At 51.6% G+C, this 27635-nt stretch overlaps 12 protein-coding genes across 12 annotated transcripts; 6 read left to right on the top strand and 6 right to left on the bottom strand.

Moving 5' to 3' along the window:
- Positions 1-494: 494 nt before the first annotated feature.
- BDQ94DRAFT_165265 (glycoside hydrolase superfamily) lies at positions 495-2294 on the bottom strand (the record flags this gene model as incomplete). The annotated part of the gene is made up of 1 exon (XM_026770258.1): positions 495-2294. One exon carries the CDS (start codon positions 2292-2294, stop codon positions 495-497), a length of 1800 nt encoding a protein of 599 aa, XP_026632579.1.
- An 807-nt stretch (positions 2295-3101) lies between these two features.
- On the bottom strand, positions 3102-4602 carry BDQ94DRAFT_165264 (uncharacterized protein; the record flags this gene model as incomplete). Its single annotated transcript, XM_026770257.1, has 2 exons — positions 3102-4150; positions 4209-4602. 2 exons carry the CDS (start codon positions 4600-4602, stop codon positions 3102-3104), a joined length of 1443 nt encoding a protein of 480 aa, XP_026632578.1.
- A 1916-nt stretch (positions 4603-6518) lies between these two features.
- On the top strand, positions 6519-7655 carry BDQ94DRAFT_165263 (uncharacterized protein; the record flags this gene model as incomplete). Its single annotated transcript, XM_026770256.1, has 1 exon — positions 6519-7655. One exon carries the CDS (start codon positions 6519-6521, stop codon positions 7653-7655), a length of 1137 nt encoding a protein of 378 aa, XP_026632577.1.
- Positions 7656-8558: 903 nt separating this feature from the next.
- med8 (RNA polymerase II mediator complex subunit MED8) lies at positions 8559-9718 on the top strand. The gene is made up of 2 exons (XM_026776238.1): positions 8559-8771; positions 8846-9718. The coding sequence occupies exons 1-2, from the start codon at positions 8647-8649 to the stop codon at positions 9528-9530; spliced, it is 810 nt and encodes a 269-aa protein (XP_026632576.1). The 5' UTR covers positions 8559-8646; the 3' UTR covers positions 9531-9718.
- Positions 9619-10571, bottom strand: BDQ94DRAFT_165261 (putative monosaccharide-P-dolichol utilization protein; the record flags this gene model as incomplete). The annotated part of the gene is made up of 2 exons (XM_026770255.1): positions 9619-9894; positions 9945-10571. 2 exons carry the CDS (start codon positions 10569-10571, stop codon positions 9619-9621), a joined length of 903 nt encoding a protein of 300 aa, XP_026632575.1.
- Positions 10572-10701: 130 nt separating this feature from the next.
- Positions 10702-12644, top strand: cox10 (protoheme IX farnesyltransferase). The gene has a single exon (XM_026776240.1). The coding sequence runs from the start codon at positions 10824-10826 to the stop codon at positions 12396-12398; it is 1575 nt and encodes a 524-aa protein (XP_026632574.1). The 5' UTR covers positions 10702-10823; the 3' UTR covers positions 12399-12644.
- Positions 12608-15078, bottom strand: BDQ94DRAFT_6404 (aspartate--tRNA ligase MSD1). The gene is made up of 3 exons (XM_026776237.1): positions 14795-15078; positions 13984-14693; positions 12608-13933 (listed from the first exon to the last, which is right to left on the bottom strand). The coding sequence occupies exons 1-3, from the start codon at positions 14997-14999 to the stop codon at positions 12818-12820; spliced, it is 2031 nt and encodes a 676-aa protein (XP_026632573.1). The 5' UTR covers positions 15000-15078; the 3' UTR covers positions 12608-12817.
- A 666-nt stretch (positions 15079-15744) lies between these two features.
- BDQ94DRAFT_176995 (CocE/NonD family hydrolase) lies at positions 15745-17598 on the bottom strand (the record flags this gene model as incomplete). Its single annotated transcript, XM_026772799.1, has 1 exon — positions 15745-17598. The coding sequence occupies exon 1, from the start codon at positions 17515-17517 to the stop codon at positions 15745-15747; it is 1773 nt and encodes a 590-aa protein (XP_026632572.1). The 5' UTR covers positions 17518-17598.
- Positions 17599-18065: 467 nt separating this feature from the next.
- Positions 18066-19163, top strand: BDQ94DRAFT_165257 (phytanoyl-CoA dioxygenase family protein; the record flags this gene model as incomplete). The annotated part of the gene is made up of 2 exons (XM_026770254.1): positions 18066-18394; positions 18455-19163. 2 exons carry the CDS (start codon positions 18066-18068, stop codon positions 19161-19163), a joined length of 1038 nt encoding a protein of 345 aa, XP_026632571.1.
- A 360-nt stretch (positions 19164-19523) lies between these two features.
- BDQ94DRAFT_176989 (MFS transporter) lies at positions 19524-21615 on the top strand. The gene is made up of 4 exons (XM_026772798.1): positions 19524-19907; positions 19966-20022; positions 20079-20395; positions 20463-21615. The coding sequence occupies exons 1-4, from the start codon at positions 19736-19738 to the stop codon at positions 21540-21542; spliced, it is 1626 nt and encodes a 541-aa protein (XP_026632570.1). The 5' UTR covers positions 19524-19735; the 3' UTR covers positions 21543-21615.
- A 68-nt stretch (positions 21616-21683) lies between these two features.
- Positions 21684-24002, bottom strand: BDQ94DRAFT_165255 (uncharacterized protein; the record flags this gene model as incomplete). The annotated part of the gene is made up of 4 exons (XM_026770253.1): positions 21684-22773; positions 22822-23231; positions 23280-23757; positions 23836-24002. 4 exons carry the CDS (start codon positions 24000-24002, stop codon positions 21684-21686), a joined length of 2145 nt encoding a protein of 714 aa, XP_026632569.1.
- A 967-nt stretch (positions 24003-24969) lies between these two features.
- BDQ94DRAFT_133252 (tyrosine--tRNA ligase MSY1) lies at positions 24970-27545 on the top strand. The gene is made up of 5 exons (XM_026764231.1): positions 24970-25363; positions 25444-25597; positions 25651-25934; positions 25987-26332; positions 26383-27545. Exons 1-5 carry the CDS (start codon positions 25029-25031, stop codon positions 27097-27099), a joined length of 1836 nt encoding a protein of 611 aa, XP_026632568.1. The 5' UTR covers positions 24970-25028; the 3' UTR covers positions 27100-27545.
- Positions 27546-27635: the final 90 nt, after the last annotated feature.

Raw genomic sequence — 27635 nt, 5'->3', positions numbered from 1 at the left:
ATTTGAAGGGCTGGTGGCTATATTTAGATGGTAAAGTAGATAGAGGGGTATAGGTATTTGATGGGTGGTGGGATGGAAGTTGGACTATTATTAGAATGATCTATATATACCGCGGTAGTAGCTTCTGTAGTGGTTAGAGGATTACTTGGGTTAGTAAGTTGCTTTTTGGTGGAATTGAGTAACTTGATGGAAGCAGTTTGTTTCGTCTGGGGTGTATGTGGAGTGGAGGATTAAAGTATTAGATGGTTTTGATGAGATATTGTGTGTAGGATGGTGTACTAGTTCCACTTGATTCTTAAGAGAGCTTGGAATATGTATGTACCATCATGGTAGAATTGAATAGCATTGAACATGGGAGCAGCACGCACAAGCGTTGAATGTAGCCTTCTATCGATTGAGGTAACTCACTCCCCTCTATTCTATATCTAACGAGGCATTGCCTGCCTCACTGCCTTTCAGTTCCTCGTAACGGGTTGAAAAGAGAGCAACCCCATCTAACTGCTAACATGCTCGTGGAAAAAATCCACATAATCGAAAATACTCCTCTTATACCTCCTCTCCCACGTCCCATCCGTGCGATTCACACTCTGCATTCCATACTGGTTCCCATAACTCCCGAACTCATTGTTATCCAGATAACTCCATGCCAGCGTTCCAATCACGTTCACTCCGTCCTCGTGAATCGCCTTCAGCATCTCCTCCAGGAAGTCCTGGTAATATAGCGTACGTTCCAGATCATATCGCTGGGCATCGCCCTCCTTTAACGATTCGTCGAATGGGTTGAATCCAAACTCTGCGATCACTATCCCTGACGGCCTGAATGTGTTCCAGACATACCCTAGTTGCTGGCGGACGTACTGTGGCGCGATGGAGGAATATGCATTAGACATGTCGCCCATCAGCCATCCGTCGGATTGGATCATGGTTAGGGTGGCGCATTCGGGCCAGGCGCTGTTGGAAGAGTTGGCTGCGCAGGCGGAGATTCCTTCTGGAGGGGGGAGGGCGAATTGCGCGACGTAGGGATCGAAGGCCCAGAAGTCGACGGTGTTGTTGATAGTAGAGAGTTGGGTTTGGGTGAGTGGGGTGAGGTTAAGGTTAGGCGTGTTGAGGACAGTCGAGGGGTATTGTTCGCCGAGGAATAATGGGTTGGCCATAATTCCCAGGATGAAGTCTTGGTATCGGAGGGCGGCGTCGACGTGGCTGCTGTTGGAGGGATCCAGGGGAACGCCGAGATTGTTGGCGAACTTCATGGTAATTTGGCCCGTGCCTTGCAGTTCCTCTTTGTACCAGTGGTAGACGGCCGCGTGTGCGGTTAGGACATGCGTGAGGTCGTTGTAAGAGGTGAAGCTCGTGCCGATGCCGATGTTGGGCTCGTTGAAGGTCACCCAGTAGGGGACCCGGTCTGCGTAGCGGGTCATTACTTGCTTCGCATAGTAGAGGAAGTTGTCCGTGAGGGTGGAGTAGTCGGCTGCTTGGGCTGTCGGGAAGTCGACATGGTTTAGGGTTACGATAGGGGTGATGCCGTATTCAAGACAGGTGTTAATCACATCGTCGTAGTGCTGGAGTCCCTCGGTGTTGACGGGTGAGTTGGCTACGCCGAAAGGGACGATGCGTGGCCAGGAGATGCTGAAGGAGAGGTATGGGATGCCTATGGCGGCTAGTCGCGCAATGTCCTGTTTGTACATGTAGTAGCTTAGGTCGGCGATGTTGGCATCTGAGGAGTTGTCGTCACTCTGGATAGCACCGATGGTGTCGAGGATAGATGTGCCGCGGCCTTCGAGCTTGAGGCCTCCTTCGATCTGCCATGCGCTGGCTGCGACGCCCCAAATAAAATCAGATGGGAGCTTCAGGTCTGCATAGTCAATTCTGTTGTACAGAGTTGGAGGGTATACCAGCTCGCTAGAGGGTACTGGTGTAGGGGAGACGGTAGTTGTGATTGGAGGCGCAGAAGTATACGACAGGTTGGCCCACAATGCAGCATATGCACTCTGGCCATATTCTCCGTCTGGAGAGAGAGTCTGGCTTGGCTGCAAGGAGTATGTTGTATAGGTCACATTACTGGGAAGCAGAGTTGACGCCTTGCTAAATGCTGGAGCGAATGGGGTAGCAAAAGACAGCGGTGCACTCAGTGAAGTAGCATAGCGAGTTGAAGTGACCTGCGTGTAGGTAAAAGAACTGTAGGAGTATGAAGTTGCCCTTGTAGCCTCAGCTTTCTGCGTCACGGGCGATGCATAAGCGAGCTGGCTGCTGCCAGCTACACCAAAAAGGACCAGCAAACTGAGAGGGTCAATCATCTTCAAGGGAGCGATCTCTGATTATCTGCGCCCAGTGACTCTTCTGCGTCATCTTTGTTCATCCTATGCGCTATATATACTCCTGGCGCCATTTTGATCGGGAGGAAGAAACGGCAGTTCTCCGGCTAATCCGTCACTCAGAAGGCACAAAACAGAAATTTGGCTATTTGCAATGTCCATGCGCGCCGTCATCTAAGTTCCAGTAGTAAATTCACGTTCTGCGGAAAATATGTTGCGGCAATGTACTCGGGATGCGGAGCCGGGGTGGACGATCCCCCACTATCCCTGACGTCAGTTCATTAGCTCTGGGGTTCTTGCAAGGGTAAAGTGTGGGGTAATGCAGTAGCACAGTCCTCGTGGGAAAGACCAGACGAGAACCGATTATTGGAGGGTTCGGGATTGTCTGCGCCGACTGGGCGATGCATGTGCGGGGTTGAGGTCGGGGTAATGAAGCGGAAGAATAAGAAAAGCGACCATATGGCACTGTCTGCTATATTACGTGTCGTAGAGTGATTTTGAGGATCACATCCTAAAGCTACCAAGTTATTACTATAGCTACGCGGGTAGATGGCCTACTGATAAGCTATTAAGAATAATTCGAATCCATGTTTGAGCGAATCCCAAACATTGGGCTACCATCTACGAGCTAGGATATTTCCTAAGGAGAATAGCCAATTTCTTGTTGACCACTTTGATGAGAAATATAACATCCCTGTATCCCGTGCCTGCTAACGAGATGACAAGTCAATATTGGTGGCGTTCCATCGTCTCTCAAGTGCCCGGCGAAGCGAGATCGTGTATAGCTCCCTACGCGGCGGCCTCCATGAACTCCTTCCACGCTGATAGGGAAACAAGTCCTTGGAAGAATCGACGAGCAAATGAAGGCGGGCGCATCGTATGACATAACCTGCACTTCGGAGAATGAGGTGGCTGCCAATCCACTGGCAGACCATTGCCCACACGCCGGAAGAACTCATAGTATGAATGCGGCGTCAGCAAATGTGTGCTCCATACCCACATGATAGGATCCATCAAGTTTATTTCGGAAAGATCAGGACTTCGTGACCAGAATCCCTTGCCTTGGCCTCGCAAATAATCAACGTATTGGGTCTGCATTTGTGGCGAGTGGAATTCGGTCTCCGACAGAATAATATCCTGCGCTGCTGTTGCCGACTTCAACATCCTTCTAACCGCCGCGCTCAGATCACAGGAAGAATTTTCCACGTATAGATAGTGCTCAAAGATATCATGCACGATAGGCAGAGCTTGCTTCACAACTGTCTGGCCGAGTAATTCGAGTATTTGAGTTATATCTGGGAAAAGATTCGTCGGGCGCGTCTCTTCCAGAAGCGTGTCCATGAGATAACGTTTAACGAACTCATTTGGCGCCTTGTTTGGAGCCAAAGTGCCGTGACCATCCTCCACGCTCCAGCATGTCCCTGGCAATGGAATGCCTTTATCCAGCAGTAGATGCAAATCCTGACGAAGCTTTCGGACAATAAAAGCGGTTTTTCCCAGGACATACTTGCACGATTGGCAGACTTGATACGAATCATCTGCAAGGCCTTTTCTGCGCCGCGTCGTCCACGGCACAACATTTTGGTCCTGACATCGGGGGCACCCAATAGACACACTCTCGGCGTCATCAGGATTGTCCCAGGCCAACTTTGTCATGCTTTCGAAGTTTAGTTTACAGGACTCGGGACACAAATATTTGAGGCTATCTGTGTCGATACATTGAGAGGCTAGCTGGAGGGGGAACCCTTCGTTCCATTGTGCCATCTTCTTATGTCGTAAACAATCCTCTCCGAAGGATTTATGATGTAGTATCAAAGCATGTAAAACCATCAGAACATCTGTCTCACGCCAGTCAGTGAGTCATCTTCTCTGAGTAGTGAGCTTTCCAATGCCTACCTAATGGAGGTAACTGATCCCTTGTCCAGATCCATCCGCCGTGGTGCCCATACGGCTTCTCCGATTCAATACCTGGTATTTCCGGATCTGCTGGTAAAAGAGCCCACCAAACGGAAAATCGATGGACAGCGCGTGAGACATAGATTGACCATCGACGTTCCTCCATCATCGACTGTCGAGCTATCGGGTCTACTTCAGAATTGATTTCGTGGTCATACTCCGTCTTAAATAGACCTGCCGTTTTAGAGGTTCTCTGTTTCAAGTTCGAGAAACATCGGAGCAGTAGTTGATGTTGTTGACATGCCTGCGGAGACACGAAGAGTGCCGCCTTTTGCAGCAACGGTGTGGCCTCGGAGGCCTCCCCGGCCGCGGTCTTCTCCCCGTCCACAGCCATGGTGTATCTGTGTTATGATCGCAAGGTGGAAGATCAGGACATGGAGGGGGTGGATAGGTTTCCAGAGACAAGGATTCACCACCAGGTCTGATAATGTTAGTTGTGAGACCCTAGCACGATGAGTATCTGCCTATCACGGTTCGCGTAGCTGATTCCGGGGCGCTCACTGAAGTACTATGATGACAACTTCTCCATTTCTGACTCAGACCCCCCCCATAAGGCTACATAAATCGAGACCATGAGTGGTGAATACTTCCCAATACTGTTGCTTACATTTGCCGATTCGCTATGAAGGTGATTTTGTCTCATTCAAGTTCCTGTCACATTCTAGCTAAATAACACAGCCAATTGACTCACGGCGGTGGAATGTGCCAACGCGCATGGCTGCTCGGTTCAGCTGGATAGGGAAATTCCGATTTGGAGACCCTCTCATGGTATGATTCAGCACTAGTTAAGCCCATCAACCAGCACCAAATCCTGTGGAATCCACTGCCCACAAATTTCTTGTTTTAGTGGCTCGGCTGTCTGTGCGAACAGTCTTACTGTGTCGGTAGGGCTTAGCTGCTTGGTTAAGCAGGCATAGTAAGAACCGAAAAATAACTCATGTGAGATTGTGAGACGTTGCCGTTACATGACCATTCTATTGCCGACGCCCTGTGGCCCACTTGAGGGGTCATCCTGTGGGCAGTGTGCTTCTTCGGAACATGTAGTGATTCCTCGGACCCGTCAATGAATGCATGCCTTCAAAATCATTGCTCAGCAACTCATAGTGAGAAAGAGGGACAGCGTTGGTGTATTGGTCGCATCACCAATGAATCCCATGGACCTTGCTGCTGTATTAACGTTGTATTAAATCTGTAGAATATGTCAATTTGGAACCCGCGGTCCCGTGTGCATACACTCACGACTGCGACAAGAATTGTCCAGGCTGGACACTATCGCTCTCAGAGTATAGTTCACGAGAAGCGCTATAACCACAATGCAATTGCCAGTAAAGGAAGGTATACCGACCTCAGGAGTACGGATGCCCTCTTCCGATCGCCAGGACCCTGCATCTCTAATGCGCTCCTTCTGTGGAGGCCCTGCTTACAAGGATCCACTGGTTCTTCAGGATGGATCAAGATATATCAGCATATTAAATTGACCAATCAACAACTCATGCACCACTCCATACTTGCTCCTTGGTCTCCTCAGATAATCCTTGTCCATTGATCCGATTACGGATCATCCCAACCATCTCTCTGTAAAGCATTCAGGGTTCGCTACTAGGTCGGTCATCATAACTCGTTGAATCGAACACTGATAGCCTTCGTTGTTCCTTCTGACCTCAGTGGCCCCGTCCCAACACTCTCATTGTCATCTGTATGGCCATGTCTTAAATCGGAGCTTACATCGCAAGGATTATATCAGGTTGGAAGCTGTCGCTAATGTGGAGTGGTGACTAGTAAATATGAATCTGACAGCAAAGTTTGTGATAGGGCAGATCGGCATGCTTCTGTCGAATTGCCAAATGTTAATAACAGAAATTCGAGATGGGTCACTGCAGGCCGTCAAGGTACCATTGGCTGCTAAGCACTCGTCACAGGGCGTGTCTTCCTGGTCGAATGTATCCTTGTCGAAGGAAGCATCGTTTCCCAAAACGTTACATCAGGGTGCTGGTGATCTGTGCATAATCCATATTGGTCATCTTGAAGGCTGCGAAATCGCACGAGCAGGAGGACTCGCCCCGGCCTTCATCTGAGTATGGAATCGAAGGAGTCTGCGCTATGAGCGATAGATCGAGTTGCAGTCAAACCCGGGCTCAAGACATAAATTGGGCCTCCTCCCCAAGGGAAATCTTCCCAGAACCATAACAGCAAGCAACATAAGTATCATACCTCATAATTTGTCTCACATTCTCTACAAACCTTGACAGAATGGTCCGAATCAGTCTTTTCGGGACGCCCCTGTCTCCCATACTTGCCCTTGGCCTTGCAACTTGCGCCGTTGCTGTTGTTGATAAGTGGACCCCGGAGGGCTTCAACTGGAGTGCTCTCGACCCAGGCCCACGGGAAAATTGGAAAGGTCTCTATCTGAACCACAATGGTACGGCGGAGCACATCCACGAGCTCGCAGTGACCACCGGTGCTGATGTGAGAACGACGGAGGATGTCACTCTCGTGGTGGCCCCTTGGGCCATAGGTCTAGCATGGCATGCCTTCAACCTTGTTCTCACTGGTGCTGGCCTGGCAAGCACCATCAATACCTGCGCCCAAAACGAGGGTCAAGCCGACAATATCTTCTATTGTATCACTGGTCTTCTCAGCACCATCGTTGGCGTGGGTGGTGAGGTATCCGCGGCGAAAAAGTTCGCTCAATCCAAAGGATATTTGGGCGTTGCCGCAAACGCCTGGCTGCAGTCTGGTCTGGAACAGATTGACCTGCAAACATTTGCGCGAGACCTGGATAGCCTGCCCGCAAAGAACATGACTTCACAAAAAGCCCACAACCACTTCGTTCATAACGCTTTGCGCAGCCTGTCGACCGATGAAGTCGACTTCGTCGGATACGCACCCGATTCTCATAAGTTGGCCCGCCGTGACTCCAGTGTCCATCCCTTTGCGCCAATGTTCCGCTTTAACCACCACAAGTATGGTCCCATGGAACTCACCTCTCGTGATACCGGCGAAGGTGGTGTGCACTTTACCATCTCGTACGCGGGCCATCCCACCCACCACGCGACCCAGGAGAAACGCGACGAGTTTTACAAGCACGAGCGACTCAACGAGCACTTGATGGAGGGTCGGTTTGGTTCTGAAGCCTCCAGCGCCGACCCGGGTGATATTACCTTCAATGGAGCCGACGCCTTTAGCCAAATCGAAAACCAAGTTGAGTGCTTTGCGGGCACAGAGTGGAACGAGGGCAATGTGCTTTCCGTCCAGATGTATGATCAAGCCAACCATGCGACGTTCGGGTTTGCTTCTATTGGTATTTTCCCAGACAACAGCGTGGACTCTGGGCTTCAGGGCTTTGAGCCTCAGGGAATGCCTTTGACTGGCGGCCAGAACTGTTGAACGGTTCTCGGTTAACAGGGTGATCTGACGGACTGTCTCTCGGATGTCGAAGTCCTGTACAGCAGCAGTCAATGAGTTGGGAAGCCATCTAGCAGATGTGCTTCCAATGGTAGAACAACGTGATAATCAGTCGATCAATGAAACTTTAAAATCATGAGTCAGTAAAGCATTGTCAGTAGTTGAGTGAATATGTTGGTGCCGTAGAGCAGACTCCTAGATGCAAATGCGAGCCACCTCGTACACTGTGAGACCTATTATGTATCATGGCCGTGACATCGAGCAATGAGACTGAAAAGCTTTCAATCCAATAAACTATCTGTGTCTTTACTATTTCGGGGGCGAAAGAACAGACGTCTTGACGTGTCTTAGTTTATCTGCTCACTACTGAATAAATCACTGATATTGGGCATGTTGTGTAAGAATAGTCTGTACGTGCCAAAGATATATAACCGGTGAATGGAATTCGCTTGGTGAAGTAGTGGTCCCTATTTCTGAGACATTGAGTGTCCTTCAGCTTGAATATGACCAAGATATATTGCCCGAGAGGAGATAATATGTGTGATAGAAATACTAAGTAACGAAGCTGGAGATAATCCCACCTAGGATGACAGCCCAGCCCATCCTGTTGAGCGGGGCATCATCAACTTGAAAACGAGGATACAGCTGTATGATTCATCTTGACCGATAAATTAAATCTCAAAAACGCAAAAGGCAGGGGCTCATCAGACTGCTGGTGCTGCTGTTCGATAAGGAAGCCTGAATATCCAAGGTTCCAACATGACCCATACAGACGGAAGTCAACACACCAAAGCGCCTGACGCCTCAGGCACCAACCCTCTCCGCGGACATCTCCGCCATTCCAATCAGCTAGCTCAATGCCCACTTGCTTGCTCGATTGTTTGTCGCCGATCTCCATCTCCAATCGATCCAAACCCCAATATCACCACCACACCTCACCAATCACCCCCTTCCACCCTCACACACGAACAAAATGTCCTCCCTCAACCAAGACCAAATCAAAACCCTCGAACAATCCCGCCAACGCCTCATCCAACTCACCCATTCCCTCGCCTCTCTCATAACCAGTCTCAATCAAAGCGATCCTCTCCCCTCATGGTATACCTACCCCCCAATGCCGACTCCATACAGCCCACCCGGGTCAAGTTTCACTGATATGATGATACGGACAGGACATCCCTCCAATCCCAAGCAACCATCATCTCCAACAACCTCCTCACCATCTCCGACCACCTCTCCGATAACCGCGACCTCCTATCCAACATCGTCGCCTACCCCGACGCATCCTATCCGTCGCGCGTCCCCGCCAACAACGTCGCCCTCGAGCAAGTCCTGCGCACGAAACTAGACCCCCGCGTTGAGGATTGGGTAGCGCGCGGTCGTCGCGCCGGGGCGCCAACTACTTCTTCTGATGCTGGAGCCGGAGGACTGGGACAATACCAGACCAGCAGTGGACAAAGATTGTTGAGTGATGATGCGATTGCTGAATTGTGGGATTGGGCGCCTGTCGCGGCGAACGAGGAGGCCAGGAAGAGGAATTGGGGCGGCAACTATACGTTGGAGGAGCGGGAGATGGGGATTGAGAATGTAGTTACGGGGTTGAGCAGGGTGTTGGAGGATGATGATGAGGAGGATGAGAGTGATAGTGAAGAGGGAGAGGGCGAGGCGGATGAGATGGAGGTTGTCGGGGCAAGGAGAAGGTCCGGGGCTGGAGCTGGGCTGGAGTTCGATATTGCTGCTGCGAATACTGGGTCTGGGGCTAATGCTGGTGCGGGGGCTAAGGTGGTTGCGCCTGTGGTGCCATTGGATGAGATTCTGAGGTTCATGACTACGGGGGCTGTGCCGGGACAGCGGTGATGTCTACTATGTTGCAATGCTTGTAGTAGGAAAAAGAGGATTAAAGATTTCTATAACAGGATTGATGCGAAGTAACCCAAAAAGGCAACTAGCCCCGGCGTCGAGTGGTGGGCGTCTTGCCTGATGGCTTTGGGGACACCCCCGAGCTGGTGGCAGCAACTGGCGTCTTGGCGGGAGTAGGTGCTGCCACGGGCTTCTCCTTCTTCTGGGACTTGGCCGGGCTGTTCCAGTAGTACAGCATTTGGCCGGCCAGAATGAGGTTGAGAGTGAACCCGGCAATGAAGCCGTACAGGATCAGCTTGTCGTCAACCTCTTGGAGGGTGGTGAAGATGCGAGACAGGGAACCAGCGAGATAGTTGAAGACCTGACTATGTGTTAGTAAACAATTACCGACAAGTAACGAGGTGCACCTACTGCAAAAGCACTCAGCTGGCCAGTGCCACCTTCACGCCAGATAGTATAGATTTGAGGCGCCTTGCTCGCAACACCCAGAGCTCCAGCTCCAGCCTGCAGCATAGCCATTGTCTGCGCATCCACCAGAGTCTGATCAAAAAGCAGCACATACACGCTTGCTGCCACGACGGCAATGAAGGCCGCCGCAGCGGAAGACCGGCCCGCAAATGTCAATACCAGCACGCCCACGACTACATCTTGTACCGCAATCAAAGCCGTCTCGCCGAAGGTGCTGAACGGGAACTGGTTGCGCACGCTATATGACAGCGTAATCAGAAGACTGGCGGTCTCGAGGGCGTACGAAACGAAGGAAACACCGGCAGATGAGCGGGAGCCGATCAGCTTGAGGATCTGGGGCACCTTGACAATGCCGCTAGCTCCGACGATAGCAATACCAAGTGCCTTCGAAATAGCAAGGGAGGTGCACGCCGGGTCCTTGCTCACGTCAAGATCGACCACGAGGCTGTTGTGGCAGGAGGAGCCGATCAGCGAAATGATCGCATCGTGAACCGGTTCGGGCAAGGCCGAAACGACGGGGCGGAGGAGGGGTTGGAGGGGATCGACGATGGTTTTCTGGATCGCGTCCATGTTGACTGAGGATAGGGACCGTGGGATTGAAGCAGGAGGTCCGACGAGGCCAGCGGGGAGGTGGTTGAGTAGAAGAAAGGCGGACGACGCAAGGACAACAAAAAAGACCAACAAAGAACCAACGCATCTCCGGAATTGCGGGTTTGGTCGCTCCCGTCCACCGCGGCTTTTCTTCGTCTTGCGGCTTGAGCTTCAACTTCCGCAGCGTAGATTCGGAATCTTGGTTGACCAGAACCACAGCAGGACTCCGCCATGAGTCTCCTTCGCTCCTCGCTGCGGAGGATAGGGTCGCCAGGCGATCCTAGCAGGATATGCTCCCAATGTCTTCTACATCGAAATCGGACCCCTCGAACCTTCCCCGCCGCTCTCCGCACCTTCACCTCGTCCTTTCGATCCCACTCGGGCATTGCAGACGGCCATTCCGCTCAGTCGGCTCTAAATAAGACTTATTTCTCGGCCAATCGCGCCGAAGATGGCACTCCGAGCAAGAATGGCATTGCCTCCTCGCTCTCCGGCGGCAATGTCTCCTCTAGCGCGACATCTCCTCTCCCATCAGACCACCGCGTCGATGCCTCTACGTCTGCCTCCGAATCCACACAACCAGAGCTCCCTCATCGCCGGAGGAAGCGTTTAAAGGAAGAAGCGAACGCCCAAACCGCCGATTCTGAACATGTCATTCCCCCCGATGCCTCCGCACAGCTATCCGCCTTCTCTTCCGCCCAGCCCACCTCTTCCCTCCGCCGTAAGATGGCTGCTTTCCTCGCCCTCTGCAAGCCTCGCCTCTCCGTCCTCATCGTGCTGAGCACCACCTCCGCCTATGGCCTGTATCCGATCTCGTCCCTCCTTACGCTCGATCCGTCCATGACTCCGTTACCGACCCTCTCCACCTCAACCCTAACCTTCCTCTACCTGACGGCGGGCACCTTCCTCTCCAGCTGCAGCGCCAACACCATCAATATGTTTCTGGAGCCGAAATACGATGCTCTCATGTCGCGCACCCGCAACAGGCCTCTCGTCCGTGGCCTTATTTCCCGCCGTGCCGCCGTACTCTTCGCTCTCGCGACTGCCCTCACCGGTGTCGGCATGCTCTACTTCGGTACTAACCCCACTGTCGCGGCCCTCTCAGCAAGCAACATCATCCTATACGGCTTCATCTACACCCCGCTCAAGCGCCTCCATGTCATCAACACCTGGGTCGGCGCCATTGTAGGCGGTATTCCCCCATTGATGGGCTGGGTCGCTGCTGCCGGCCAAACCGCTACCACGGGCCACGATACCTGGCGGGACATGCTCTTCAGCCAAGACAGCATCGGTGGTTGGCTGCTTGGCGGTATTCTGTTTGCATGGCAATTCCCCCACTTCAACGCCTTGTCTCATACCATCCGCGAAGAGTACAAGCGCGCCGGCTACAAGATGCTCTGCTGGAAGAACCCTGCTATGAACGCCCGCGTCGCGCTGCGCTATTCCATCCTCATGTTCCCCATCTCCATTGGACTCTGGTGGGTCGGAGTCGTCGGTCACGGATTCTTGGTTAGCAGCTCGGTCGCGAATGCTTGGTTGGTGAAGGAGGCGTACCATTTCTGGAAGCACCAGGGCGCCAACGGAACGGCGAGAGGTCTCTTCTGGGCTAGTATCTGGCAGCTTCCGGTTCTGCTGGTGGGTGGTCTCGTCACCAAGAAGGGGCTCTGGGATGGTGTATGGCGTCAAATTTTCGGGCAGCCGGATGAGCTAGAGGATGAGTATGTGTATGTTGACGAGGAAGAGGAAGGTACTGCTTCTGCTGTGGCTGCCTCGCGCTCCAAGGCAGCGGCGACTCGCGTCGTATGACCAAGATCCTGCTCCGATCGGAACCGAATAAATGAAAGAAACCTAGAAAAAGAGGGAGGATTCAGTGTACTCCCCACCACTTACCCTTGATCTTATATGTATTTCATGGATGTATTAGATTCCCGTTTTGGTCGGCGTTCTGTACAACAGCAGCTACTTTGAACTATTCTTTCCCGGAGACCTTATGGTTACGTTCGGCTTTCTTGCTTTCTATATTCTACATCAACCCTGCCTTTCTATCAGGGGCACACTCTCGCGAAGTTCACGCTTACTATTGTCTGGTAGTGTGTGGTGAACACCAGTCGAGACTTCCGAATTCTAAAAAACATAATAGATACAGAGTGAAGAACAGTTAATCTATCTATCATACAAGAGATGTTCATGAGATACATCCATACACCTCATACATTACCACAGCATCATTTCAACTTAATATTATACAACCTCGCGACCTCCTCACTGATCTTACCAGGCGCTTTAACCATCGCATCCTCGCCCTTCTTTCCGATCTTCGGGAACGCAATGACATCCCTAACCGACTCCTTGCCCAACATGACAGTGATGAGCCGATCGAAGCCCAGCGCGAACCCAGCGTGCGGGGGACATCCGGCCCACAAGGCATTCAGGAGATGCTGGAACTCGTCGATGCGCTCCTTGGGCATCTTCAGGATTTCCTTGAAGATGTAGTTCTGGGTCAGGGCGCAATGAATACGGCGACTACCGCCGCCGAGCTCGACGCCATTGACAACGAGGTCGTAGTGGTCCGCGAGGGCTTTAGTGGGGTCTTTGCTGAGGAGGTCGACGTCCGAAGAGGTCTTTGGGGCTGTGAAGGGGTGGTGGGTGGCGGAGAGGCCGGCAGTACCACCTTGGCCGGGTTCGGAGGCATCCGTGGGACTGAATAGAGGGAAGTCGACTATCCAGAGGAACTCGAAGCCTGGGGGCGCTTCTCTTAGTTCCTCGGAGATGGAGGCGGCAGCCATAGCGCGGCGGATGCTGCCGAGTTGGGTTGCACCACCGGCGAAAGGGCCTTGTGGGCGAGCTTGAAGGATGAGCAGGTCGCCGTGACTAAGGTCTAGCATCTCTTGGATCTTTTCGGCTGCTTCGAACCCGAGAGGTCCCAGGCCCTTCAGGGGTTGTCCTTCGTCATAGATGAATATTCCTGGTGCACCATCGGGGTTCTTGTTGAATGGCTCGCCCTCGGTAGAGTCGAAGAACCGTGAAACAAATTCGCGAGTTGCTGACGGTAGCTGCTCGACGGTATCCATCTTGAAGGCTTCAACGATTGGATCTGTCAGAGGGGTGATCTTCGACACAAGGTCGGCAGGAAGGAGGTGCTCGACACGATGAATCTCCATTCCATGGCGGGTGTCCGGCTTGTCCGAACCATAGCGAGTCATTGCCTCCTGGTAAGTCATTCGACGGAACGGACCTGAAGGGACTGGCTCACGCATCATGTTCCCCCACAGGCCGCGGATTATTTCCTCAACAACGGCCATGACATCTTGTCCGGCAGCAAAAGCCATTTCCAGATCCAGCTACAATCCTGAATCAGCAGTTATCCTGTATGGTGTCACTAGAACCTTACCTGAGTGAACTCCGGCTGTCTATCGGCGCGGAGGTCTTCGTCACGGAAGCAGCGCGCGAACTGGAAATATCTCGGGATTCCACTTGCCATGAGAATCTGCTTATATTGCTGCGGGCTCTGAGGAAGAGCGTAGGCTTTCCCCCTCTTCCTGGTCGGGACGATGAATTCACGAGCACCCTCCGGAGTCGACTTGAACAGCAAAGGTGTCTCTATCTCAACGAACGCTGGCTTCAGCTGTTCCAGCGTCTCCCGGCAGACATTGCGCGCTTGCGCTCGGAACCGGAGAGCATCACGCAGCTCTTTATCGCTTCGCAGTTGAAGGTGGCGATGCTTAGGCGGGTGAACGATGTTCTTTCCGAATAGCACAATCTCGCGGGGAAACTCGTTTAGCGGTTGAATTGATTCCAGCGCGATCTCCAAGTAATCGTTGCGCTCCTCCTCGGCAGTCTTTGTCACCCTGCGCTTAACTGTCCCTTGAACAACCACTGGGCTACCCCTGCTGATCTTCTTGAGCTGGGGCAGAGTATTGCTTTGTGAGTTTGAGAGAAGCTGTATGGTACGACCCATTGTGTGATCATACAAGCGGGCGAACGAGAGCTCTTTCCCCATGTCATCGCGTTTGTCCAGGTAGCCATGGAGGAGTACGGATTGGCCTTCGTAATCCTGCGAATACAAGGTGTCGATATCCAATGTTGTCTGGGGGAATTCCACTTTGGGAACGGGAGGTTAGCATTTCCGAGTGCGAGGATGCAACTTGGTCGTATGTGCTAGAACTGCTGGAAGGATTGCATTGGTTGGCAGGATGACGAACTCGATTGTTTGAACTTATCTAGGAACTCCGACGAGGTCACATTGGAGCGGTGCTTTTCACTGAAATCATGGAACGATCGCACAGGGGAGCTGTGAGCCTGCAATGCTGAAAGCCGACCGAGTTGTCTGCCGCGGAAGTAGTTGGAGATCTCCACGTAGGTCGCGCGGAGGTGAGGGGGGCATCGGACCGCCCTGGCGAGATACATCTTGCTGCGCAAACCAGCCCGAGAGGAAGATTGAGACGTAGAAGAGGTCAGCCACAATAATCCAAAGCCTCCTGGGGTGGTAATGCAATGGCACGATGCCTTCGAGATGGACTCATAACTAATCGGGGAATCGGGAAATTGCCAGGCACCGCCGGGCGGAAACTCTGAGCAGAATATGACACGCCGCCTTCTATGACGGGTCTAGCGTCCTCCACACTGCCAATTAAAAGCAAAATTTCCGGCGCCGTCATTTCTTCCCTCTTCATCCTTCCAAGTTTTGTAAAAGTGAGTGCTACCTTTGACTTTTGACTTCCTTTTTCCTATTCACTAACGTGATATTGCAGATGATGAAAGCCTAGTGTGTTCTATATGAACCCATCTCTCTTCCTGGAGCCCTTCTGGCTCTCCTTTCGGGGCTAAAGGGCTGATGGGTTCCGGTTGAGAGTGGGATGAAATAGGCGTTCGGCACACCAACCTTGTTACTTGACGGACGCGATTAAGGCATCTCTGATTCACACATTACTTGGAGGTGTTATACCTGGGGGAGCGGCTATGCTGTATGACCCTTACTGGTGCTGATGGCGCCTATGATTGGGCTCTGCAGCAATGCCCCAGGCCATGTTTAGTTAGGAAATAAAGCAAATTCGAAATCTTGTTCATACCATTACTTGCGTGATAGTAGCAAAGTTCTCTGCAAGCTAGCCTACATGTCTATATGTCACTGTATTCGGCGCATCGTGCCCGGTCATACGAACGGCAGAACGATATGCGAAGAATGTTCACCCCCCAGATGGAGCACGTGTGTTCCATGTGATGCCAGTTCCTGGAATTCCCCGTCTTCTTTGAACTCACCCCGCAGCAATGGACTGTTTCCATGCACTTCGACCCGTATGCTTTCTCCTGCCTCATATTCCACTCCCATCGCCCATATGCCGATCTCCAGCTTCACAATGTCTCCAGGGGTGATGTATTCATCGCGGTCATGTGGGTGAAAGGGAAAGTTCTCATGAAGTGACCTGGCAGGGTCAATGGCTCGGCGTGAAGCCCGTAAGATCCCCAAGGACCCGACATGGAACATGAGATTGTTCTTCTCCCGAGGAGAGATGCTGTCAACATCGTCTGGACCGACGCCGAATTTCGCTATTGATGACCACGGAATGTTGAGATTGAGCAGTGCCTTTCCTTGCGCGTCAAGCTTCCTTATAAGAACATACACGTCAAGATCATGAAAGTCTGGACACGACATGTATACCACTGCTTTGGGGATCCCCGCCAATCTTGTTCGGCTGGAGAAAGTGTGGGTGAAGCTCGCGCAGTCTTGGTACTTCTCTGAGTTATATGACACTGATGAAACCCCACTGGGGGCGTCATCGCTGAGACGGCCTTCGGGGTGAAAGTACATCTTGCGATATTCGGTGCGTGGAATTGGGTAGTCCTCCTCTGCGATGTTGTACAACGGATCTTGATTAAATCGCAATATGGTAGTCCGTACCCTGGGTGTCTTCTCCCATCCATTGTCGGTGCCATTCAAATAGCGGTCGAAAAAGGATGCGAGCTCAGCGGCAGATTCCTTGCAATTCCACATATCGTACCATTCCTGCCATGGGCAGAGTCGCAGCCATTTATCCGACGATTGGGTCTGGAGCCATCCGCGAAGCGACCCCATCGTGTGCACAAAACTGGTGTACGAAGCGGTGATATAGGCGGGTATGCTGATCTGGCTGAGATCTGGTCGTTTATCCTTCCAGTATGCGCTGTTCGCAAGCGGATATCGTCGATACATCTCGTGAAAGTCTTCCACACCCCCGTGGCCCTGGATATTATGATCGATGATGAAATCAAACAAGCCCGCATCGAAGACTCCTCCTCGCACGAACTGCTCTCGATAGAGGTCACCGCATGCTTCCCAAGGAGCAATAGCCTTGAGTGATGGCGGGTGCAACGCAGCGATAAACCACTGGACGATGGCCAAGTGTGAGTTTCCTGCTAGACCAACGTTTCCATTGCACCAGGGCATCTTAGCCACGGCCTCGATCACGTCGTAACCGTCCTCGGCTTCCTGGGTGCCCATGATACCTACTGTGCCGTCTGAATCGCCAGAACCACGGGCATCGACGTTGATGATGGCGAAGCCTCGAGGCACAAACTCAGCTGGATCAGGCCCTTCGAATTTCTCCAGGCCGCTCAGCACGCCTTGAGGAATCCCTAGACCCCAGGGGAGGAACTTCAACATGCTAATTCCATTGAACTTCTTCCCAAAGGGGCTCCATGCTAAGATTGCGGGTACAGGTTTGGTGGTGTCTGTAGGACGATAGATGTCGCAATATAATGTGCTTCCATCCCGGACCTGGATACCCACGTCGTGCGATGCATGGATGTCACAAGGCAAGGGACGCGAGCCATCTTTGTTCCAGCCTTTGGGTAGAACTTCTTCACGAAACCCAAACGGCTGGTAATTGTTTCTGCCCACGGTGGGCTTGTCAATTGGACGAGTCGCAACAGGTACCGGAGAAGGCATTTTGAAAAGTATTGATCGCAATATGGACGGGAATGCCAGAGATTGTCGAGCTCCTTATGAACAATGCCACGCGCCCACCACTATGTGCTTTTCAAGAAAATACTAAGCGTGAAGTTACAAATCAATGTGAGCTCTTGCTTTTCTCTCTGGTTGTCGGGTTGTGGACATGGCGCATTGTCGGATCGTGCTATCGCGGCTATACCCCCAGCACGGCCGAGCTCGGGCGAGTTTGCATGCTCGTCTTGAGCTCTGCTGACCGTTCGGCAATTCATGAGTTCGGGCACAATGACTAGGTCATGGGAAGTGGCGATTACTATCTCGGATGAGGATGGGCTCGGCCGTGTCTAAGGGGATCAGTTCGGATCAATTACCCTGGCTGGAGATCCAGCTGGAGGGATAAAAGCGCGCAAAAGCTCCTCTTGCCGCCGAAGCCCTCGACGTCACCAAAGCTGTATATTCTCAAAGTACCATTTGCTTAGCCATCCAGGAGATCCTTTATTGCAATTTTACACTTCAACCATATTCCTTCCAAGTCAAGCGTCCTTAATATGGCACCCTCCCGTGTCGATACTCCGGAGCCCATCCCATCCCCTGCCCCGGGGAAGCTTCAGTCCATCCAGACACAGCAGCCTCAATATGGTGACTTCCGTGATGACTTCTTTCGTGACGGTTACGCTGTCATCAAAGGCGTGCTGAGCAAAGAGCGCGCCAGCGAATACCAAAGCGAAGCCCTGACCTGGCTCGAATCATTCGGCCTTGGCTTTGATCGCAACGACAAGTCCACCTGGAAGAAGGAAAACCTCCCACAGAGCTGGAAAGGCGGCATGTACCTGCACTTCTCTGCTGCGCACGAGAAGTATGTCTGGGACGTCCGGTGGTAAGTCACGTCTCTCTTCCCTCCTCTCTAGAGATCCATCTTGCTAAACCATGGCTACAGCGAGCCAGACGTCATTGCTCCCTTCGCCAAACTCTGGGGCACCGACGAGCTCGTCGTCTCCTTCGACACAGTGAACATCACCCTCCCTCAATCCATTGTAGGCGCCTACGATTCTCAGCCCTGGCCCCACTGCGACCAAGCGCCCGAACGCAAAGGTCTGGTCTGTGTCCAGGGCATTGTCAATCTCTCTAACTCGGGCCCCGATGACGGTGGACTCATTGTAATGAAGGGTTCCGCGCCGCTCTTTGACCAATTCTTCGAAGAGAACCCGGTCACTGGCCCCACGCCCTGGCGCACCGCCAAACACAAGGACTTCCATCCCTTCCATGACAAGGATTTAGACTGGTACCGCGAGCGTGGGTGCGAGTTGATCAAGGTCTGTGCTGAACCAGGAGATTTGATCCTTTGGGACTCCAGACAGATGCACTGGGCTCAGTTCGGGACCTCGGATCTGGTGCGCACCATTGTTTATGCGACATATACGCCGGCGGCGTGGATGAGTGAGGAGGATCGGCAGAAGAAGAAGGAATTATTCGAGGCATATGAGACAACTACACACTGGCCGCATACGAACTTGTTCACACATGGGAAGGCGATGGTGAAAGTGGATGGAGAGGAAGTGGTGGATCCGTTGGAGAGGGACGAACCTCTTACCAAGCCGGTGAGGAGTGAGAGACTGTTGCAGTTGGCAGGTGTGAAGCCGTACTAGTGATCTGTAGTATTAGATATCTTACAATTCTACTTCTTTTGTCATGAATGCCCTTTGATGATATATTATAAGCCATCTGATGCGAGACAAGTGTCTACTATGCAAAGCACTGCATATACACCCAGCTGTAGCATCACATAAACCTCTCCACGATCTTAAACAACCAGTATCCAACCCATTGATGACACCTAGCATCTAAATGGGGGCTATCAATGTGATCAAGTTCCACTAGTCGGTTACCGCAACGTCGTCCATTGCCGTCGTGCGGCACGCGCACCTCCGCCCGGGTGAGCTCGGGCGAGATTCTCCCATCTCGCTGGTTCCCTCACTTCTTCACACCATATCATCAATCAAAACATACTTTCGGCTCCACGTTTGCAGCTCTAACTCCACGCTCGGACACGATGTGGCTAATGAGCTAGGCTTCATTACACAGACAAGTTCTACCCCACGGGGTACTAGGAACCATCAGGATGGAAGGCATATGAAGGCCGGGAGGGAGCACTGCTTAGTCCATTCCCCCGTCCTTTATTGATTAAGGGTAGGACACAGCTCCTGCAAAGACAAGCCAGATGTCTGCACATAGCAATATGGATGACAAGGACATCGACGCAACGCACCATGAACTCGCTATGGAGAAATCCTTAAAGCATCATGGAAAAGGCAGTAACCCAACCGGCACAGTGAAATTAGTCGAGGATGGAGAAATAGTGTTGATTCCGACGCCGTCTCCGGACCCAAGAGGTTTGATTCCTTCACAACTTGTTCGAGAATATCATATGGCTAACGAGCAGTGAAACAGATCCCTTGAACTACCCTCAATGGCAAAAATGGATAATCACGTTCGTGCTGGGATTGTGTACGCTCCATCCCTTCCCTCCCTACCCAAACCACCATCTAATACGATCAATCTAGTCTCCGTCCTCGGCGTTCTAATGACCTCCGGAATGGGCCCCTTCGTCACTTTAATGGAAGCCTACTACGACTACAGCCCCCGAACCGACGATCTAATGACCTACCCAACCCTCTTTATGGGAATAGGGAACATCATCGCTATGCCACTCGCCATGGCAATCGGCAGACGCCCAGTATTCCTAGGCTCTGCATTGATCCTGACCGTGGGATCAATATGGTGCGCTGCAAGCACAAGTCTTTCGTCGCATATAGCAGGAAGAGATGTGTTGTCGTTGGCAGCAGGGCAATCAGAGGCCTTATGTCCTCTTATCATACAGGTACATCCACACCCCAATCCCATACCCTATGCTTCACAAGTCGAACAATCTAACCAATATAATCCAGGAGATCCACTTCGTCCACGAACGCAGCAGCCGACTCGCCTGGTTCAGCGCCATCCAATCCATCGGCACCGCCGCCTTAACCATCGCCACATCCTACCTAGTAAGTAGCCTGGGCTGGAGATGGTGGTACGGGGTATTCTCCATCGCCAGCGGACTAGTCTTTATCGGCGCATTTACCCTAGTCCCCGAATCCCGCTACGACCGACCAACCGACGCCTTCGAAGGCGAAGTGCACATCCATCACGACGGCGAAGAGCAAGCCGTCATCCACGCAACCACCAAGAACCGCGTACCCCTAGACTTCACCAACTACCAAGCCCGCACCTGGAAACACACCCTCAAAATCATGCACCCACCAGCGAACTGGGAAGAAGCCCTAACATGCTACAAGCAAATGGGACAATGCATCCTGTTCCCTAACATCCTCTGGGTGGTCCTAATGAACAGCGTCTCCCTCGGCATCTACGTTATCGGAGTGACAGAATACTCCTCCATCCTAGGCGCCCCTCCATACAATTACCCAACAACAAGCCTAGGTCTAGTCCAGGGCGGGCAGATCGTGGTAGCGATGATAATGGTGCCCGTACTCGGCTACGGCGGCGACCAGCTATACAAATGGGTCGCGAGCCGTCGAGGGAACGGCACTGTTGAGTCCGAAGTTCGGCTCATCCCGATGCTATTGCCGATTGTCGTACTGCTTATTTCATGCGTTATCTTTGGCCGTGCTGGATCTCATCCTACGGAGTGGTCGCCGTGGGCGATTACCACTACCTTTAGCGGGATGTATTTCGCTTATATTGGAATTATTCTCAACGGGTACACGTATTCGTTGGATAGTTATGGAGAGCGAGCGGCGCCAATTCTGGTTCTGATTTGTGCCATTCGCGGGTTTATTTCTTTTGGGATCTCGTTTGGGATTACGAAGTTCGTGACTGAGAAGGGGTTCCAGGGTGCTTTGGATATTTGTGCGATCATTGCGGGTGTTGTGGCGGCGCTTGGAATTCCGGTTTTTGTCTTTGGGGCTTGGATTAGAAGGGTTACGATGAAATATGCGGTGGATGGGAGGAGTGCGGAGTTTTGATTGAGATGCTATGGGTTGTTTTGTTGAGTTTGTTGATACGACGTAGCTATTTGATGTGACGTTTGAAGCTGGATTCGGTTTATTTAACTTGAAATATATTGGGTGGGGGTTTAACGTATATCCAGCACATAGCTCTGTCTATCAGAATGACGCTTCGTTTGAAAATGCCATCAGGCTCCCAGGATCCAACCACGGCAGCGACATGTCAAACAGCTCAGAGGAAAAGAGATCGTCCTCGAGTGGAAGCAAGTCCCCTGCTTCACCTGAGACTGTTGCAAACCGACTCAGGGTGTTTGGTAGTATATTCCCACACGTGACGTCGCCAGCATCGGTGCTTTGTATCTGCTCGTCATGGTCTAATGCCGACTTGCTCGCCTCCCCAGTGGACGACAGGTCCGCAAACAGAAACCTCAACGTGACCTCTGTATCAGAGAATGAGGCCCATAGTTTGGGAGAAGCGACAAGCTTCATGAGCCGGACGAATACCTTCTGGTCGATGAATTGTCTGGGTCGCAGAACGTTGGATAGCTCAACAAGACGGCGCAAGACAAGTAAGGCGTCGTGCCGTGTATCTGTGCATGTTCGCTCCACAAGATAGATACCGAACAAGATCAAGGCCTTTTCTTCAGCCACTTCAGCAGATGATCGGTGATGGCGAAAGCAGATCAGGTCCAGAGCCAAAAATATAGCAGCCGTGACAGTGGAGCATGTGGTTGCCCAGAACTTGTGGAAGTGGGGACATGGATCATGGTATCGTCGTGACAGAATGGCCTTTGCGCAGGAAATCCCGCTCTGCTGCACATCATCTTCTCCAGTTGCTGGGTTGCCGAGTAGTTGAGGTATTAGAGCGACGCATAGGTTTATGTGCCAGCAATCTAAACAGTTGAAAATGAGACTGCGTTGGACGTGGATCCATTCAAGTCCTTGTTCGACCGCAAGCACAGATTCGTCGGTTCCGGGGTATGAGAGATGGGGCGGAAAGGTTGCAGCCACAGAGTCGAGCTCCTCGAAGGAGGCTCGGACAGCTACTGTGGTCCACTCGTTGATAGATCTGGCGTGGTTCTGCATGGTTGCAGCGAGCTGGGCCATTGCTTTATGGTACTCAAATGGAGATGGAATATGCTTGTCTTCACCAGCTATGATTGGTGGCACTTCCTCTCCATCCTCAGTTTCTAGCACTGTCGTGAAGGAGTCCGGGTGTATTGAAATAGGGCGGGACCACACGGTCATCCTTGGCTTCTCTTAGTGAAGTCCAGCCCAATATGAGCAGAATACTTACCAGTCGCAGATCACCAGTGTCCACCACAGCCTGCGGTAAACGTTTTCATTTTTCCGAATCAGCCCTGTGTCTTTAAGTAGACAGTTACTGGGTCTATCGGAACGTCCTCCGAGACGATCAATTCCAATCAAGCGAGCAATATTCACTGCGAGACCGTGTAGTGTGTATTCGCGACATGACTCGCCAAGGTTTTTATGCACAATATTCAGAATCACCAATGTTTGCACAGTCGAAATACTGGGCTTGCTCAAGTAGTTGGCATAGCCGAGCTCCTTCAGAGCAGCTTCGCACCAGATGCGGCACAGTTCCGTGGGTACCCTACTTAGGAGCGATGACCTGTAAGAAGGGAGTGATTCCTGGAGAAAGCGGATCTTGCAAATATGATCGTCTGCCATGAAATATACCCCTATCTGCCGAACAGTGAGCTGAGAGCTTCCCATCGCCACAAAGAAACTTACAGCCAGCACACTAAGATACACCGCAATCCAAGCATGATTCTTTAGGCTTTCTGATCTGCTGTGGCTGAGGTGGTCCCAGAACGAAGAGTGGTCTGTCATAAAAGCCGAAGTATCTAAAGCGCAATGGACCCACCCAAAATGGGTTAGAGAAAACCGTACAATAGTTTCGCTCCAATGCCGATCTGGCAATACGAGTAGTAAGTGGTCATCCCTCGGATGAATAGCGCCCCCGGAGACTTGTGACGCTTCCACCAAGAGTCCAAATGGGAGACTTTGGAAGTCGTTCAGAACTCTGTCTGAAGACTGTGGGTTCTCTGCAGCAGGAGACAATCGGAAGATATCTGCCTCAAGTTTCAGCGTTTCAGGCCGAGAAAGTACTGATTCCAGCTGCCTAATGCGAGTTTTGAGGCTGATGTTTTCTCGCACAAGGTTTGATTCCGAGTCCGAATCGTCCATCCGTTTCTCTTCATCTACTGCGCTGTTCATGGGTCATGAGATCAGATTATTGAACCGGGCATCAATCAATGCATGGACAGATAGTATGAGGTGGACTCACACGGTGACCTTGCCATGCACTCTGACAATTTCGCGCTTGCAGGCGACAGTATCACCGCGCCGGATGCACTCTTCGCATGGTATTTTCTTGGAGCATTTGATCTTTCTTCGAGCACATTGGATGCATGTTCGGGGGACTCGCTGGGTCTGTCGCATAGGTTGTGGCATGGCTACACACATGTGATAACCACACAGTTATTATTCGGACGGTAATCAGTCAAATACCACAACTTTTATGTCCTAAGAGAGAATGTAGCGATCACAGAAGATTATATGCTGGCCGGGTGAGCTCGCCCGAGCTCGGCCGAGGTGATGCTCGTGCGCCTTTGGTTCTTCGGCATTTCGCTTCCCCGCATTTTGGACCTGCAGCTAATATTTTCCGGGGTAAGCTTCCTGGAAAGAATGCTGCACACTGGCCTGACAGAGTCTAAGTAGCACATGCTTTGATTGAGATTAGATGTATTGCATCAGTCATTAAGGAGGCTTCTAGGATTCGTCATCCCCGGTACTATATAGACTTGCTCTGTGTGATAGCCGTTTGGTAGGTCATAATTATAGCTAACCATCTGGATATATGTCGAATGTACTACTGGATCATCAAAAGTGCCAATTCATGATCACATCAACTGGAACAGTATGATAGATTTGAATAATGGTAAATGTGAAATTGGAAGATGAGTTTCAAGAAAGAGGTAAGAGATCAGGATGTGGCTGCTTATATTGAACTGTCGACAACCAATACAGGAATGTATATCTATAACGCCGCTTAAATCCGGGCATTTCTGGGCAAGATTCTGCCAGCCTAGGCGGTCTGTATGGCGGTAGGGGATCAAAGTATGCACAGAATACTGCCACCGCCAAAACATACAGTTTCACTCCCAGTTTTTCTGGGACAGTACATTATTAAATCCGCTTAAATCCGTGGTTTTCGCTGCGAGGTTCACTAGGTTCTGCCGGCTCAGGCGGTCTGTTTGGCGGTACAAGCTAAAACACAGTCAAGCTCATGTGATCTGTTCTAATCGGGAAACACCCTATCGGGCAATGAGCTCCGCGTCAACAATTCTCCGTCGCGGCGCAACTGATCGGCTTCTTCTCGGAGGTGATTTTAGAGTTGAGTGATCTGCCACTCTCGCGCAATACCATTGCCAGTCAGTTACAAGCAGCCATTGGTTGACTTGTCTGCTACCTGGTATCATGAGGCCACACACAGGGGCTCTGCCTCGCGCGGTACGCCTCCATGTACCGAAGACTTTACCACAGAAAACATTATGCGGCGCTCGCAACTATGTGCGGACCGCCGAAGTGTTGCGGATGAACCAGTCGCCCTCCAGCAGCATTCGGCCCATGCTTAGATACCCAGTCACCCAAATTGCATCGGATCAGAGACGTTGGATCTCGCGGAGCTATCTGCAGAAACAGAAGGACGCTGCAAAGGAATGGGATGACTTTGCGGACGAGATTGAAGCAGGAAAGAGGAAGAACTTTGCACAACACCTTGAGGAGCGCGGACTACTGCACGATGTTGTTGGGTAGGTGATTTCGAAATAGTACACATTCATAAACTGGAATTGGCGGTGGTTGGCTAACTTGACCCTACCACCAAATGCAGAGAACGAGAAACGTTAGATCGTCTCTTCACGAAAAAGAGAGTTGGCATGTACGCTGGCGTGGATCCTACCGCTCCGTCTTTACACGTTGGACATATGCTACCGTTTATGATTCTGGCTTGGGGTTACGTCTGGGGCTTGCCGGTCACGTTTCTGGTCAGTAATATACGTATGGTTGGGCAATATCGAGCCTGGCTAATATCTCACAGCTTGGTGGTGCTACTGCTCGCTTCGGTGATCCAACAGGACGACTGAAAAGCCGGGATCAAGTTCACTCGTCCGTTCGGAAAGCCAACATGGCGAGCATGCATATGCAACTCAAGAAGCTGGGGCAGAGTATTGATACGTATGGCAGAAGACATGGCTATATTAATAAGTACTGGCGGCGCGCCCTTGTGAACAACAACACCTGGTGGAATTCGCTGCCTGTCATAGAATTGCTTCGAGACCTAGGCGTTCACACCCGTCTCGGACCTATGATGGGGCGAGACACGTAAGTTCGCCCTTTCCCAATATCCGCCAGGATGATGCTCACGAACACATAGGGTCAAAAACCGGCTGTCCAAGGGAGATGGAATGTCCTTTGCCGAGTTTACTTACCCCCTAATGCAGGCATGGGACTGGTGGGTACTCTTCCAAAAGGGTGTTCAGGTTCAGGTTGGCGGCTCGGACCAATTCGGCAATATTCTCTTTGGCATGGACGCAGTGAAGTCCATCGGCAAGAACATGACCGATCCAGAGCAACAATTCGAATTTAAAGATGAACTTTCTAGGCCCATTGGTATCACGACTCCTTTGCTCACGGCTCCGTCTGGCGAGAAATTTGGCAAGTCTGCTGGAAACGCGATCTGGCTCGACAAAGACATGACGTCTACTTTCGAGCTATACCAGGTATGATGCACCACCTCAACAACTGGCCTAATTTAACTGATGGATGACAGTTCTTCGTTCGGACGCCGGATGATGTTGTTGAGCGCTACCTGAAGATGTTCACCTTTTTGCCGCTGCCCGAAATCGCTAAGATTATGGAGGAACAAAATAAAGACCCCTCTAAGCGGGTGGCCCAGCATGCTCTCGCTTCAGAGTTTGTCGAGCTGGTCCATGGCAAGATGGAGGCTGATGCGGTGGCTCTCCAACATCGTCAGCTTTTCCGTCCACGGTTATCTACGGCAGAACCAAGCCCACTACCCCGGAAATCCTCGACCGGTGGTAGCCCCCAGTCACCAACGGCCGGCTTTGCTACTCAAGAATCTGGAAATCCCTATGCCCCTCAAACCAACTTTGCAAACATGCCACAAGTCAACATCACCCTTCCGCGGTCTCTAGTGTACAATCAGACGCTGAACAAAGTCCTCTGGTCTGCAGGACTGGTTGGTTCCAAGAGTGAAGGCCACCGTGCAATTGAGAACCGGGGTGCTTATGTCGGCAGTCGTCCGGGAGATAGCGGGCAAATGAGTGACGACCTTGCGTTCACCCCCATCAAGGTATGGCCCGCAGCGAAGACACAGGAGTTTATCATTGGAGACAAACTTTTCCTGAAGATGGGCAAGTGGAAGTTCAAGATCGTGACCATTGTCAGCGATGAAGAATTCAAGGCGGCTGGACTCACCGCGCCCGGGTGGGAGCCGGAAACGCCGGAATCCGGCAACAACGCTTAAAGGCCATCTGGCTGAGCCTGAAAAGCTCTGACTTGATTATACACTCCTCATTGTATTTTTAGACATGTATATATACCATGTATGCCAAATGTATCCGACGATTGATAAGCCTCTCATAGCCGGGTGTAGCGGAAAGAGGTGAAATGTATTGAATAACGATGCTGACGCTCTCTACTCCTATCAAGAACCAGCTCTACTAGTACGATAACAGTAAGGTGCTAGCTGCCAGCCAGTATCTGTCTCCTGATCGTCCCTTCAGAAAGGTACTCCGAGAATCATTTTCATTGTCGAGTAGTAGACTGGAAAGGCTCTGAAACGTTGAAGAAAATTGGCATCAAAAATAAAACCCCAAGCGTTGCACTGTCTTCGGTAGTCAAGCCAGTATGGTTCTTTCTTCCCCTCACCGTCCCTAATGAAGGTTCCCCTGCTTCACACGTCGAGTCGATGTATCAAATTTAGACTTGCGCTTTTACCCCATACTACGATCTCCACCGGGTTTTTATTGGGCGAGAGGCACCCGGGCTGTCAGTCTCGAA

The sequence above is a fragment of the Aspergillus welwitschiae genome (genome assembly GCF_003344945.1).
Source record: "Aspergillus welwitschiae strain CBS 139.54b unplaced genomic scaffold BDQ94scaffold_1, whole genome shotgun sequence".
Taxonomy (NCBI): domain Eukaryota; kingdom Fungi; phylum Ascomycota; class Eurotiomycetes; order Eurotiales; family Aspergillaceae; genus Aspergillus; species Aspergillus welwitschiae.
Note: the sequence above shows the minus strand (reverse complement) of the source record. Positions and strands in the feature narration are given on the sequence as shown.